Raw genomic sequence first — 15,145 nt, 5'->3', positions numbered from 1 at the left:
TAGGCGGCCATGATGGTATGAGTGTATTTAGCTAATTATTGTAACGTAAAATTTGAATTGTAACCATCCGCAAATTCCAAATCAAATAAAACTCGTTACGACTTCCTCCCGTCAATTACAACCATGAACAGATATAATGGGAGAGAGAATTAATCACTCATCAACAGCCTCTGGGGAACTCGTGTCATGATGGCATCTTCACACCTGCAACCAGCAGGCAGCCATGCATGCAGCTCTGTATTTCACACCCTCACATAGCATGGAGGGAGAAAGACAGAGAGGAATGGGAACTCATTTCCCTCTACAGTACAAGGGCAAAATTACGTTCAAGACATTTCAACGATACAAAACATTTCAGGAGACCAACCAGAGTTCGAGTTTTAAAGAGCCTGAGTCATCTCAACAGCGTCAACCACCCTGTGCTCACACGAGAGGGTGAAAAAAATGAAAAATGGAGCAACTGCAAAGTTAGGAAATATCAAGCATTAAATCCATCAATCTGAATTATAATTCCCTCATATCCAGTTCATTATGCAAATGAGAATGCATACAGCTAAAGTTCCAGGAAACTGTGACATTATGGCCAGACAGTACAGTACTTCTGATGAATGGTTAACTTCAGAGGGAATTAGAAAAACATGACACTGATTAGAGAGGGTGCCATATTCCATATGGTTTCCCCTCTTGACTGAGGCTTTGTCGCGTGTCGCTAATAAAAAATAAATAAAAACTCACTTGGCATGGGAATGTGGCGAGGTGCTCTGAATACGGAGATTGGGTGGGTGGGCTACACAACACAGCTATGTGATAAACCTCTCTGCATATACTGAGTAGTAAGCCTACAGCGGCCTCTTGCCCCATAGTACCTAACCAATCCCTCGCTAGAGAAAGTCTGGACTTTGGATCCTGGATACCCATTTGGCTGGAATTAGCTGACACTTACATTGGACAATAGAAGTGATGTTCACTGTGCTAGATACTATTTTTATTGCACTGAAATAGACATGAGAAATACAATATAGGGGTTGAGATGATTTTTGAATGACCACTCCTTCCTCTGTCCCCCATAGATACAATCTCTTTAAGGTCCATCAGTCAAGTATTGAATTTGAAGCACAGATTCAACAAAAAAGACCAGAGAGCTTGTCGAAAGCCTCAAAGAAGGGCAGTGATTGGACGATGGGTAACAATAACAAATCAGACATTGAATATCTCTTTAAGCATGGTCAAGTTAATAATTATGCTATGGATGATGTATTAAACCACCCAGACACAAAGATACAGTCGTCCTTCCGAACGGAGCACCTTTACACCAGACACTGGGAGAGGAATTCACCTTTCAGCAGAATAATAACCTACAACACAAAGACAAATCTACACTGGAGTGGCTTACCAAGAAAACAGTGAATGTTCCTGAGTTGACTTAAATCTACTTGAAAATCTATGGCATGACTTGAAAATTGCTCTCTAGCCTTGATCCCCAACACCTTGACAGAGCTAAGCCGTTCCATTAACACGCGAGCAACAGAGTCTGGTGCGCTCCAGAGTGCTTCCGCTAAGGGCTAATGACACAAAAAAAAGCAAGCTTGTCACAGCAGCTACCGTCACATCAGTGGATGAATGAGTAATGCACTGCTTCAACATCAGAAGGGGCAAGGAGGAGGACCAACATGGCAGCACAGTCAGGTGTACTCAGTCAAAGAAGTGCTGCATTCTGGGAGAAAGTGGGAGAGACGGGGGGGGGGGGGGGGGGGGGGGGGGGGGGGGAAATGGTGAATCACAGGTCCAGGACAGGGTGTTAAAAACAACGAGGGAAAATCTCAGAAGAGCACCGTGTTCCAGTTCTGTTGGGTAGATGTGTAATCTCTTAACAGCTGCTCAGGTTTTGAAGAGATTGGAAAGCCGAGCGAGAGCAGGACCTGGCGTCCGTACATTTCTCAGCTGGCCGGCATCCAGACAGCCAAGCCAGGGGGAGCCTGCCCACTGAACAAGGGAAATAATGACTCTCTCCCGATCAATCCTGCAATGTCTCAGCTCCAAACTTATTTTCCTGAAATTTAGTACGGAAGTAAAGACGTACGCATACGCTACACAATTCAACACTGCCTAGCATGCCCCAGTTCAAATCAGCCATCAAAACGATGCTACTAGTGTCAGCTAGGTGAGTCAACAGGTGTCTACTGTATTGGTAGTTGAAAGACAGATTGTCAACTGAGTTTACTTCTACAAAGAGAGACTATTTACAAGCCTTTTCAGCTCAGACAAAAAACACCCGATACCTACTGAGTAACAGAATTTAAAAAAATTGCCCCAACTACTGCAGCGGACAATAGAAGTTGACAGCCAAAATGAATCTCGCCGTGGCACACTCTCAGGAAGACAGATGTGTTAAGGCCTAGTCAATTAAACTCAGCTACTCTCCTGTAGTGTTTTCTTCTTAATATGCATGGCCTACATTTTTTTTTTTTACCCCCTTTTCAAATTCAAATTGATGTCCCCTTGCCCCCCCCCCTCCTCTGCTTGGCGGTTCTGTTCCTCCTCATTATTTGTAGTTGACCCAATTTCTCCAGGTTTGATCCACTCCTGCAGCTTGGTGGGTGGGTAAGGCTGACAAGCCAGCAGACAGGTTGGCATGGCTGCTTTCACGGTGTCTGGCCCACCACCCTGCCAGACTCAAAGTCCATTGGGCTGGGATGGATGGATTGTAGAAATAGACCTACTGGAACTGTAAGTCATTGACTTGTATAGGAACGTCCGTCTTAGTAATTCCAATTCTATGGGATGGACATGGACAGACAGACTAGATCTCCTCCCAGACAGCTAGCTAGTTGACACCGAGTCTGGAACAAAGCTGGATGGATACGGACCGAGAGCAGCAGGCTTATAAAAAGGACTTGATAACAGATAGGTGGGTGAAGTGCTTTCTGGTGATTGGATAAAGAACCGTGGCTTCACAAAGCCACTAACAGACACTACTTGACAGCCTGCTACTAAGTCAAGTTGCACAAATGTAGCTTGGTGGGTTTGGTGGATCTTTAGATTGATGTTAAGTGGAAGGAATGTCTGTTTATAGTGGAAGAAAACAGAACGTCTTAATCCTGTTTACCTATGTCAGCTATTGTGCTGCTTGCTGGCGTCTGAAAATCTCAGTGATGATGTTGATGGCGAAAAGCATATAAATATGCATTATATAACCATATTACATTGTGCAATAAGAACAATAAGTGGGGCCAAAATTGTTCTGTAATACCTAGACATGATCAGCGGAGCAATCTAAGAATTCTCTGAAATTAGGTTACCCAAATGTACTGTCCGCCCTTCAGTTGGAGTGCTGCGCTGATGAACTATCAAGCCCAGTCTATTTCTATCATAATGGGCTTGTCGTGGGCTGATTGCAAGACAAGTCCTCCAGGCGCCACATAAGTCAATACAGCCCCAGAAAGAGTCCTGAGCCCTATGGACTTCCCTATGGGCCCTGGTCAAAAGAGGTGCACTAAAGGGGAATAAAGGTGTCAGTCGACTTTGTCCCATTCACTCGCCACTACTCTGCACCCTTCTTTATCATGGCTGTTGTTAGAATCAACACCAGTGTCAGGTCTGAGCTTGACCCTGGCTTAACCCAGACACAGGGAGAAGAGTGTCAAACACAGTTTGTTTATTTAGTGCAGTATCGCTGCTTTGCGCACACACACACACACAAACACGTGATGACCATCCAAAATAAGGCATCAACCACTTGAGAATCACTGCCACATTTCCCTACTCCGACCCTCTGTAAACATGCATTACTCTGACTAGGCAAAAATCACACAAACACACCACCTAAGAACTGAGTGTGTAAGAACAAAAAAGACCTGTCACATACAGTGCCTTCAAAAAGTATTCACACCAATGTACTTTTCCCACATTTTGTTGTGTTACAGCATGAATTTCAAATGGAGTTGGCTGCCCAGCCAAACTGAGCAATCGGGGGAGAAGGGCCTTGGTCAGGGAGGTGACAGAGCACCAGAGTTCCTCTGTGGAGATGGGAGAACCTTCCAGAAGGATAAACATTGGCACGGATAAGGCAGACAACTTTGCTGAGTGCCCTGCATCACTTCACTTTGTTCCACATGTGAAGAAAAAAAAAAACTGTCATTCTTCAAGTGTCAAGCAAGCACTCCCTTTCCTCCCTCTACACAAACAAATAAATGAGAGAACCAGAAAACGCTGCTTGTATAACCAAGATGGCTGGTGGCAACAGCGCTGGTTTTCATTGGAGCAGACCAGAGAGCATGGCGTGTCTGTTAGCGATAGAACATGCGCCTCATACCTCAATGGTACATCAAGATTGGTTCTATAAGTCCTAATAGGTTACTTCTAGGGCTTCTGGTTTTGCCCTCCTTTCATGACCAGACACTTATTCATTCTTCACGGCTAGGCTATCTAGCGTTTTCATATCAATAACCGCTCCAGTCCAGTAGTAGAATCCCACCAATTGTTTGTCGTCCACTTTTTAAGGGGCAAAGGTTAACCAACCCACTCACCTTGTGCACACCTTCGAGCACACAGAACAGGAAAGTCACTGTACCCAGCTCTGCATTGCCTACAGTACAATGATGTGTCAAACATCATGCAACACTATTCATCAATACAAAAATCAATTTACATAACCATTGGGAAATGGCTTGCCTTGGGAAGGCCTGTCTGTGAGGTCCATGTACTGTACAAAAAACAAAATGTGCTTTGGGGTAAAATAGCATTCACATTTCGCATCTTTACCTACATCATATGATATTCTCTTAGGTTTAGATTCTGTCTTATTTGGTGGGTATATAGAAGACAGGTAAGCCTGTAACAACTCTGTACAGATACAGAAGGGTATTTGAGGAAAGGCTGTTTTGACTGACCCCTGAACTGAAAATGGAGGTCAGACAAGCTCTATTAACCTGTGCCTCCTCCTCCTTGCCCTCTCCCTGCCACAGTGGGTGCCATCCAAGTGGCACAATAACATAAACAAGGGTATTTGGACAAACTACCAGCCTTGTTTAGTCAAAACACAAGACCGGGAAATCATCTCTAAATTCACTATCTACGCGGTTCATATATCATAGAATTCTAGTTACATGGGTTTAACGCAATGCTTCTCACCTATGACAATCAATCTTCACTGAAAGTAGGATTAGGGGCAAGATATGCAAATGGTGAGGAGCTCAAGGGAAGATTGAATCAAATCATCTCATTGTCTCAACAGGTGGAGGCATTCCTTTGTCCTACTACCTGTCCTTAGACAGACAGTGAAAGAAGCCTTCCTTTTTGATTAAGCAAAAGCCTATCAGGAACATACAGTGAGTACACCAAACATTATGAACACCTTCCTAATATTGAGTTGCACCCCCTTTTGCCCTCAGAACAGCCTCAATTTGTTGGGGCGTGAACTCTACAAGGTGTCGAAAGCATTCCACAGGGATGCTGGCCCATGTTGATTCCAATGCTTCCCATAGTTGTGTCAAGTTGGTTGGATGTCCTTTGGGTGATGGGCCACTTGATACACACAGGAAACTGTTGAGCTTGAAAAACCCAGAAGCGTTGCAGCTCTTGACACAAACCCGTGCGCCTGGCACCCACTACCACAGGGGTTCCCAAACCTTTTCACTCAGGCCCCGCATTCAGCATTGGGGAACATCCCGCACCCCTCCTTCATGCGCGCCACATTTATTTATATGGGCACAAGCACTGTTCATGACACAAACTGTTCACCCCCCTCTTGTTGGCAGAGAGAAAATGTTGCTGGTTTAAAGCACATTTTGTAATTGGCTGCAGAGAACATTTAGCAGTTAAAGCGAGTGTTCTTGCAATTCTATACATTCTGCCATGTCTAATGTGTATTCATGTGATATGAGTTATAAAACATTACTACAAAATCTATTGCCTAAAAAAACCTAGCATGTCAGCTAAAAACATTAGCTGACATGGGCTAGTTGATCCGGACATTATCTAGAAGTTATAAAATAGCTCTCTAATGTATGTCACGACTAGCATGACAAGAGGAACTGATGATGCACTACCTAATTTGTAAATTTGTAAGTTCCTTAAAAAAATGTAAAAAACACCCCCACCCCTGCGGGCACGCCCCACAGTTTGGGATCCACTGCACTATCATACCCCGTTCAAAGGCACTTCACCCTCAATGGCACACATACAATCCATAATTCAATTAGCTTAAAAGGCTGAAAAATGCTTCTTTAACCTGTATCCTCCCCTTCATCTACACAGATTGCGATTTAGAGATTTATGCTAAAATTGTTCGACATTGTCGTCGGGTAAAAATTTGCTTGGTACGTCTGCGTCACTTACCGAAAATCTCCCCGTTCTTGGCATACTCCGTCACCAAGTAGAGCATGTTCTTGGTCTCCATTACCTATGAAAGAGGGAAGGAAACAATGAGTAAGCAATAAGCACACAGCAAAACAGATTAAGACCAACTTCAGCAATGACCTTGGTGCTGTTAAGATGTAAATTCATCTGATAATCCTTGTGCATGGATTCCTGGAATAGTATTAGGCTGGCTGACGTGGGCCTACTGAGAACCGCAGAACAGTCTTGATGAAAGGATCATAAAGAACAAATGAATGAATGCAAACTTGCACAGATCAGCAGAGTAAACGGCTTATACTGGCTGCACACAACAATAACATTTTTTTTTTTTTCGGAATTACAAAAATGACACAAATATGAGAGAACAGGAACAATGTTCTGTTCCATGGTTGAACGGTTCCTCTATTCCCTGTAGAGTGCCAGCGGTGTGTGTGTGGGAGGACACCAGGGTCTACATCCCAAATGGCACCCTATTCCCTATGAAGCGCACTTCTTTTGACCAGGGTCCTATGGGAAGTAGTGCACTACATAGCGAATAGGGTGCCATTTTGGGGCAAATACCCTGGTGTCCTCCCACACACACCGCTGGCACTATCAGTACAGAATTAGCCAAAGAAAACAACGGGATGAAGAGAGCTAAATTGAGAGAGAGGAAAAGAGATGCATTAATGAATCAGATACATTCACATCCCCCAAAGTGGTTATTTCATGTAAATTCCCATCTGGGCACACTAACCCGTTGCTCTGCACCCTTTCTGACCAATATGCCACTGCCTCCATGACTTTATCAAAGACGCTGTAGGGATAACCAATGTGACTTTCCCCAGTGCCTTCCATAACATGCAGACCACATGGCACTAATCATCCAAATTCTGCCAGAGTACTCTGTCAATGATACAAATGGGGGAATGACATGGATTGTTGTCCCATGTAAAGGACAACATTATAGCCTACAACTTCTCTGTGTTGTTGTGAATGCTTGATGGGGACAAATGGGTAATATATTGATGAAGGTGGGGATGAGGAGTTTATTTGAAACAGTGAAGTGGTCGAAGCAAGAGCTGTGTGTGTGTGTGTGTGTAAAACTTGGGTCTCTGAGTCCACTGTCCACTGAGGGGGCATCCTGTGAAGCAAAGACCCCAAAGGGGGGGGGGGTGTTGGTTGTTTGGGGATGAGAGAGCGAGAAGAGAGCCGATGCCGAGCCTGCTGCCCTCTGTTCATGAGGCCTGAAAGGAAATTACTAATTGACCCAAGCCGTTTGAATGGAAGAGCTGTTGGAAATAATGATACACAATGACTACACATCAATGTCTGGACCCGAGCCATTTGGTTGTGTAATAACGAAGTGCTATTCACATTGCCAATGACCAAAGTGACCTAAAGTCTTATGTAATAAAGTGAAGTCTGGGGTGGGCTTTTCAGGTTGACTAGTAGGACCTCCTCTGATGATAGAGCTTGGCAGCTGAACATTTCTTTCCCCTTCTGCTATTAACACGAGAGGCTGAAACCTACAGTGGAGTTTGGGTGAAATTCTGTCAAGCACCTTGACACGTTGCTTGAAGATGCAGAGGGTTGGTTGTCTAGTCATTAACTCCGTCAGACGTCAGCTCTGATATCTATGAAGGTCTAGGACTGTGAAGGCCAGGTAGATTGGAGATGTTTGCTAACCTATTAGAAAATATCCTGAATGACCGTAGGCGTTGCAAATTTATACAAAAAAACAGTGGTGTAAAGTACTTCAGAAAAAATACTTAATTCGCACACTTGGTCATCCCTGGTCATCTATATTGACTCTGACCTGGCGTCCTCACTAAACACAAATGCTTTGTTTTTAAATGTCGTCTGAGTGTTGGAGTGTGACCCTGGCTATCTGTAAAAAATAAAAATAAAAATTACGGTTTGGTTAATTATTATTCCTTATTCCTGACAAAAACCCAGAGGACCAAATAAAAAGGGAATGTATGTTGTATACTGTTTTTTTAAGAGGGGCGATTTACCTGGTACAACTTGATGATGTGCGGGTGGTCCAACATTTTCATGATCTGTACCTCCCGATAGATCTTCTCCAGGTTCACAGCATCTAGTTGGCTCTTGTCTATTATTTTAATGGCAACCTGTGGAACACAGTGATGAGTCCCTGGACAAAACGTTCAAAGGATTCCCTTGAGGTCTTTTTATGTAGGAAAATAAAATACTTTTTTGGAGGCCTACATTTTTAAGTGTCGCTTAGACTGAGGCAGATAATTCTAAAGACAAAAGGGGGAAAAAGTGGTAAGCAGTAAGCCTCTCTCTCCATAATATAATTCCACAGCACTCTCAGTTCTTGCAAGGCAAGCACAGACAAACAAACAGAAATCTCAAAATGCTCTCCTATGTACAAAAAACTGTTTGCTGGAGGTAATCATAAACAGCTTTTATATTCCGTCACCCATACTGGGTGAGAGGCAAGGGCGGCAAACATTAGCAGAAGCTGCTGGAAAACAGGCCATTTCTTCATCCTTGCGAGAGTTGATTAACAGTGTGTCCAAGTCATGATAACATGCAATATCCCAAGTCTCTCTCTCATAAACAGCATTTCATCAACAGGACTTGAAGAGATCCAAAATGTCTGCGAGCCAAGCTCAGGGAGTAAACAAAAGCGAGGGGAGGCCTTTTATCATTCCACTGTAATCTTACCCAACACAACGCTTGATTAGATACATAGCACTACACTAACGCTCCTCTCGTTCTTCGTTATAAACAGATTACATTGACGCCTCGATCACACCTACCGCAAAATTATATGCAGCATCATCTGGATATTTGTGCAACAAAAGTTCAACATTTACCTTCTGCAACCATTTCTGTCAAGCCATCCACACACAATTTGATGCATACGCCCGATATATCCAATGAGGTCAAGTAAGGTTGGGGGCATTCGTGAACTGAGGTCCGACTGATCACAAGATCATAAATGAAAGAGACCAATGAAAAAAAGGGAACAACAGGAGATGGATAGTGGTGTAATGATTATTGTGCACCATAGCAAACAGTCGCAAAACGTTTTGTAACAGAACACGTTTTGCAATGAAAACAAGAGTTGATGATGGAAAAATTCATGTAGGTCCCTTGCCATTTGCTTCTGTTGGCTTCCGTTTTGTTCATACACCCTAGTTCTCCCATCGTTGTCCTACTGACTGACTGATTTCACGCAACATGGATAGGCTAGGATTTCATCCCAAATGGCCCACCATTTACAAAGTAGGGCGCTGTGCACTATGGGCCCTGCCCAAAAGTAGTGCACTACATAGGGAATAGGGTGACATTTGGGACACATCCTGGATATGGAGAGTCTGGACAACATGGTCAGAGGGAGAGCAGCAGAGTAGACCCATGTTCAGTGGCTTCAGCTGCCTCACAACATAAAATACAGTGAGGGTCATTCTAAGTACTGTACTGGTCTCTGCATGCTTATGACTCACATTACATTCCGTAATGGTCATCAATTTGTATTCATCTGTGGAAGAAGGTGTCACATTGTATGTTATTCCTCACTTGTTTCAACACGTAGCCAGGCTTATGTTGGTCTTTGAACTGACCAATGTGACTCGCTTGTTTAGCTGAGAAACATTGCCACTGACTAGCTAAATAGATACATATGCTATATTCAGAGGAATAGGACAGGACTCCAAGGTTCAGTGCCGAAATTGTTTAATTTTGCACCTTCGAGAGCTCTGTGAGCTCAAAGCTAATGAAGAAAGATGACCCATCTGTGTCCGTGTTAAAAACAAGCACAGTCACAATGGTTACTAGTCCCCCTGTGTAATCGCAGTAGAATAGAAAGCTCATGGTGTTCCGGACATTGAGGATGTTGCCAGTCAGGTGATTCAATCCAAACATGTCCTTCAAATGCAATTTTAACGAAACTATAAGATCTTATGATTTATGTTTATGTAGCTCTACTCAGCTCCATACACATCCTCAAAGAAAACATTTATGAATGTATCACACATTTTTGTCTTTCTTTAAAAAAAAAGGTATGACATTGCATTGGCCTATTCTAGATCCTTCATTATTAGACCAAATGTTTTGCTTTAAGAGAAAAGACTGACGAGAGACTATCAAACTACATCCCCTCTCCTTACTGCAGGACAGTGGTGCTCTGCATTGGTCGGAAAGCAGGAACTAAGGATGCACTGTGCCCCGTGATGTGTCGTCAGCTTGCAGGGCAAACTCTCCCATTGAGCAGTAGACCATCAAGGTGACTACCAATATTACAAGTTATTTCTCGTGTAGGCTGCTATCTTACTCAAAATATAATCAAGTGGGATGGAACAAGTTGGCCACGTTAGCTACCTCAAGCGATATGCGATACAGCTGCCTGGGGAAGCAAAACAATGGGAGGCACCTCGATACGTTAGCCAATTGGCATATCCCGGTGACATCCAGATGGAAACCAATACTATAAGTAGGGCTGTGACGATTATGGAATTTTGGGTAACGATTAGGCCCAATTGTCATGCAAATGGTCACGGTTATTGTCATATCTGTCATGTTAGTAGAGAAATGTGTTTAAGCTTTGAATGCATCTTAGAAAAGTTGCTATGACATATATCATGAATAAATAACAGCTTTGGTGACACCGCTGTTTCCAAAACAAATGGTTTTGACCGATTGGAACATTACGAAATGATGCTTCTCCTCCCAACCGTGCCATTCTGCTCGTAAAATGATTAACAACTTTATGCACTTCTTGTAAAAATGAGTAAGTGTTATTGGGTAAACTAGACTGCTCAAAAAAATAAAGGGAAGAGTTCCACAACACAATGTAACTCCAAGTCAATCACACTTCTGTGAAATCAAACTGTCCACTTAGGAAGCAACACTGATTGACAATAAATTTCCCATGATGTTGTGCAAATGGAAGACAACAGGTGGAAATTATAGGCAATTAGCAAGACACCCCCAATAAAGGAGTGGTTCTGCAGGTGGAGACCACAGACCACTTCTCAGTTCCTATGCTTCCTGGCTGATGTTTTGGTCACTTTTGAATGCTGGCGGTGCTTTCACTCTAGTGGTAGCATGAGACGGAGTCTACAACCCACACAAGTGGCTCAGGTAGTGCAGCTCATCCAGGATGGCACATCAATGCGAGCTGTGGGAAGAAGGTTTGCTGTGTCTGTCAGCGTAGTGTCCAGAGCATGGAGGCGCTACCAGGAGACAGGCCAGTACATCAGGAGACGTGGAGGAGGCCATAGGAGGGCAACAACCCAGCAGCAGGACCGCTACCTCCGCCTTTGTGCAAGGAGGAGCAGGAGGAGCACTGCCAGAGCCCTGCAAAATGACCTTTTCACAGATGAAAGCACGTTCACACTGAACACATTGACAGACGTGACAGAGTCTGGAGACGCCGTGGAGAACGTTCTGCTGCCTACAACATCCTCCTGCATGACCGGTTCGGCGGTGGGTCAGTCATGGTGTGGGGTGGCATTTCTTTGGGGGGCCGCACAGTCCTCCATGTGCTCACCAGAGGTAGCCTGACTGCCATTAGGTACCGAGATGAGATCCTCAGACCCCTTGTGAGACCATATGCTGGTGCGGTTGGCCCTGGGTTCCTCCTAATGCAAGACAATGCTAGACCTCATGTGGCTGGAGTGTGTCAGCAGTTCCTGCAAGAGGAAGGCATTGATGCCATGGACTTGCTCGCCCGTTCCCCAGACCTGAATCCAATTGAACACATCTGGGACATCATGTCTCGCTCCATGACTCCACAGACTGTCCAGGAGTTGGCAGATGCTTTAGTCCAGGTCTGGGAGGAGATCCCTCAGGAAACCATCCACCACCTCATCAGGAGCATGCCCAGGCGTTGTAGGGAGGTCATACAGGCACGTGGAGGCCACACACACTACTGAGCCTAATTTTGACTTGTTTTAAGGACATTACATCAAAGTTGGATCAGGCTGTAGTGTGGTTTTCCACTTTAATTTTGAGTTTGACTCCAAATCTGGACCTCCATGGGTTGATACATTTGATTTCCATTGATAATTTGTGTGGTTTTGGTGTCAGCACATTCAACTGTAAAGAAAAAAGTATTTAATACAAATATTTCATTCATTCAGATGTAGGATGTGTTATTTTAGTGTTCCCTTTATTTTTTTGAGCAGTGTAGATATACTAAATATCACGTTGTATCACTCCTTCTCCTGAAAAGAGTAGTAAGACGATTATGTTCACAGTTATTGTCGGTTACACAATAATTGTGCCAGCCCTAGCTACAAGTTATTTTTTCTTCACCCATCGGAAACAATCACTTTCTTTTACAAGTTTTAACTAGTGCCATGCTGCTATTGTTGCCAGCTAGCCAGTATAAACTAACTAGCTGGGAAGGGTTCATCAGGATGACTGACTGAACCGAATCCATTCATCTCCACTTGACACAACTGCGCAACATACATCTACAATTTACAATTTGGGCACTAGGCGTGTCCGCCTCTCCCTAGTCCACCCCGTCTTCCATCTGTTTCTGTAAACAAGCGCTGTAACATGGAAATACAGCCGTGTGGGAACCCTAACCCTATAAAGGTGTGTAGTAGTTTAACCTTTTGTTAAAGCTACATTCTTATGTTTCCAAAACCATACCGCAAGCGATGCATGTTAATGTTAAGAGCAAGCGTCGTGGCTCAACAAAACTCGCCCTGTAAGGAAGACACCTTCGTCCAATGACTCTTATGTGTAATGGAACTGAAAGTCATGATCAAGGGCTATTAGCATCTGTGAATGGAGTATGTACACAGCAGCTCCACAGTGATTGTCCCAAGAAGAGGCAACAAAATCACATTATTATTGGGTTATGTAACTAATGCAATGCACTAATCCCATGCTGCATGCCCTAGATATTTATGTGGTTGTTTACACCAGTCTAATTCCAATAATCAAAGCTCGATGATGAGTTGGTCATTTGAATCGATTTTTTAGTACTAGGGCAAAAACCAACGCGCACCCAAGGTGGGCTCCAGGACAGAGTTTGAGAAACCCTGGTCTATGGGGTGGCTTGCACATTATACATAACATTATACAAACGTTACTTAGAGTAATGAAGCAATGTAATGATCCATGGTCAAATAAAGGCAGCGTATTGCACAACATTGAGGTTGCAAAGAGATGGGATAATGATTTGTCTCATGAATCTGCTTCACGGTTAGGCTAACGTTAGCTACATCTAAAACTGGGTGACACCCAAGTTAACCATAGTCGGACAGTTTTGATTAACAAGTTATATAATAGTTGGTACTACTCTATTGCTTTCTTCATGTGTGGTTCAAAAGCTTTGAAAAAAAACTACCGTGTTTGCAACAAAGCAAGCTAACGTTAACTAGGTGTGAAATAGTCGAAACATGTCAATGTCAAATGTGAACAGAATAAGTTAACTACAGAATGTGCAAATACAACTTTAGATAGCAAGCTAATTTATCGCTGCAAAACAGGGGGTAAGTAACTAACGTTAGCTTGTTAGTTCAAAGGCAAGGTTAGTATCCTTTACAAGAGAATTACACGCTTAGGCTTACTGTAGTTCACGGTTACCTAACATGCTAGCCAGCTAGCTAGTTTGCTCAGTACTCACCTCGGTCTTGGTAATACGATGTCTAGCCAGCTTTACAACGGCGAAATTACCCTTTCCCAGAGTACGTTCGATATCGTAGAAGCCCACTCGGACAGGACCCCGGAACATCGGTTTTTGGTGATTGTCAGCCATGACCATGCTGTATTAAATGTGGTTTTGGGGGGTGAGGAGGTAAAGGCTCGCAACTTTCGCCTACAAGATATCGAGGAAGGGAAAACAAACCGCCCGCTGAAATGTGTCTATTCAAAATAGACAAAAAGTACAATTCTCGGTCGCCCTGCCAGTTTGAACGTGAACGACCCTTCAGACCAACGAGACGACAGGTGACATGTACGAGTGCCACAGGCTGCCACGCCACGTTCTCCAACACAACACGGCTAGAATATTTCAGCTAGCTACCTCTATTAACTAAAGTACACGAGTTGACTTGCAGGAGGCATCATATTCTCTCGTTGACGTACATTGACGTCAGAGCTATGGGGGTATTTGTACAGGGGGCGGGCCTCTGAAGCTGTTCCACGCTTCAGTGCCAATTCGTTTCCAAGGCAACCGGACCCACCTCTAACGTCAACCGGTTACATTGCTATTCTGAAATCTGTTAGCTCGCCGCCCTGAGTGGATAGTTGACTTTGAAGTTTGGCCTGCAGGTGCACACATAAAGATTTTGTTACTCATGGTCAAAGTGCAGGGACTGGACTGTGTGCATTATTTATGTACATTTATACTAGCAAATTACTCTATGCATGCAAGTTGTTATGTAAAGTTGTGTGTGCAGCTGGGCTCTTACTATGAAACATATGCATGTTTATGCACAAAGCAAATTATGCATGCAAGTGATGCAACCACAAATACATCTCAGTACCAGAGGCGTCACCACAGACCCTGGTTCGATTCCAGGCTGTATCACAACCGTTGATTGGGAGTCCCATAGGGCCGCGCACAATTGGCCCAGCGTCCGGGTTAGGGTTTGGCCGGGGTAGGCCGTCATTGTAAATAAGAATTTGTTCTAAACTGACTTGCCTAGTTAAATAAAGGTTAAACAAAGATGCTTGCCAGGTTTCCAAGCTATGCATAAAACGGCAAACATTCACTTGGATTACGCTGGATGGTGTGTGATCTGCAATTCAGGTTTGTACATTTTGAATACAGGTTATTATACCGAATCAATTGGTTTGAGACTAATAAAAT

At 43.8% G+C, this 15,145-nt stretch overlaps 1 protein-coding gene across 1 annotated transcript in view; it reads right to left on the bottom strand.

Annotated features, from left to right (window-relative positions):
* Positions 1 to 14,372, bottom strand: part of LOC109908855 (serine/threonine-protein kinase SIK2-like) — a 57,923-nt gene extending 43,551 nt beyond the window's left edge. The window contains exons 1-3 of the mRNA XM_020507595.2: positions 13,958 to 14,372; positions 8,355 to 8,471; positions 6,337 to 6,400 (exon numbers count right to left, since the gene is read on the bottom strand). Of these exons, the coding sequence (XP_020363184.1) occupies positions 6,337 to 6,400; positions 8,355 to 8,471; positions 13,958 to 14,095 (319 nt within the window). The 5' untranslated portion in view covers positions 14,096 to 14,372. The remainder of the gene's footprint in view (positions 1 to 6,336; positions 6,401 to 8,354; positions 8,472 to 13,957) is intronic.
* Positions 14,373 to 15,145: the final 773 nt, after the last annotated feature.

This window comes from Oncorhynchus kisutch, linkage group LG18 (assembly GCF_002021735.2).
Source record: "Oncorhynchus kisutch isolate 150728-3 linkage group LG18, Okis_V2, whole genome shotgun sequence".
Lineage (NCBI taxonomy): Eukaryota > Metazoa > Chordata > Actinopteri > Salmoniformes > Salmonidae > Oncorhynchus > Oncorhynchus kisutch.
Note: the sequence above shows the minus strand (reverse complement) of the source record. Positions and strands in the feature narration are given on the sequence as shown.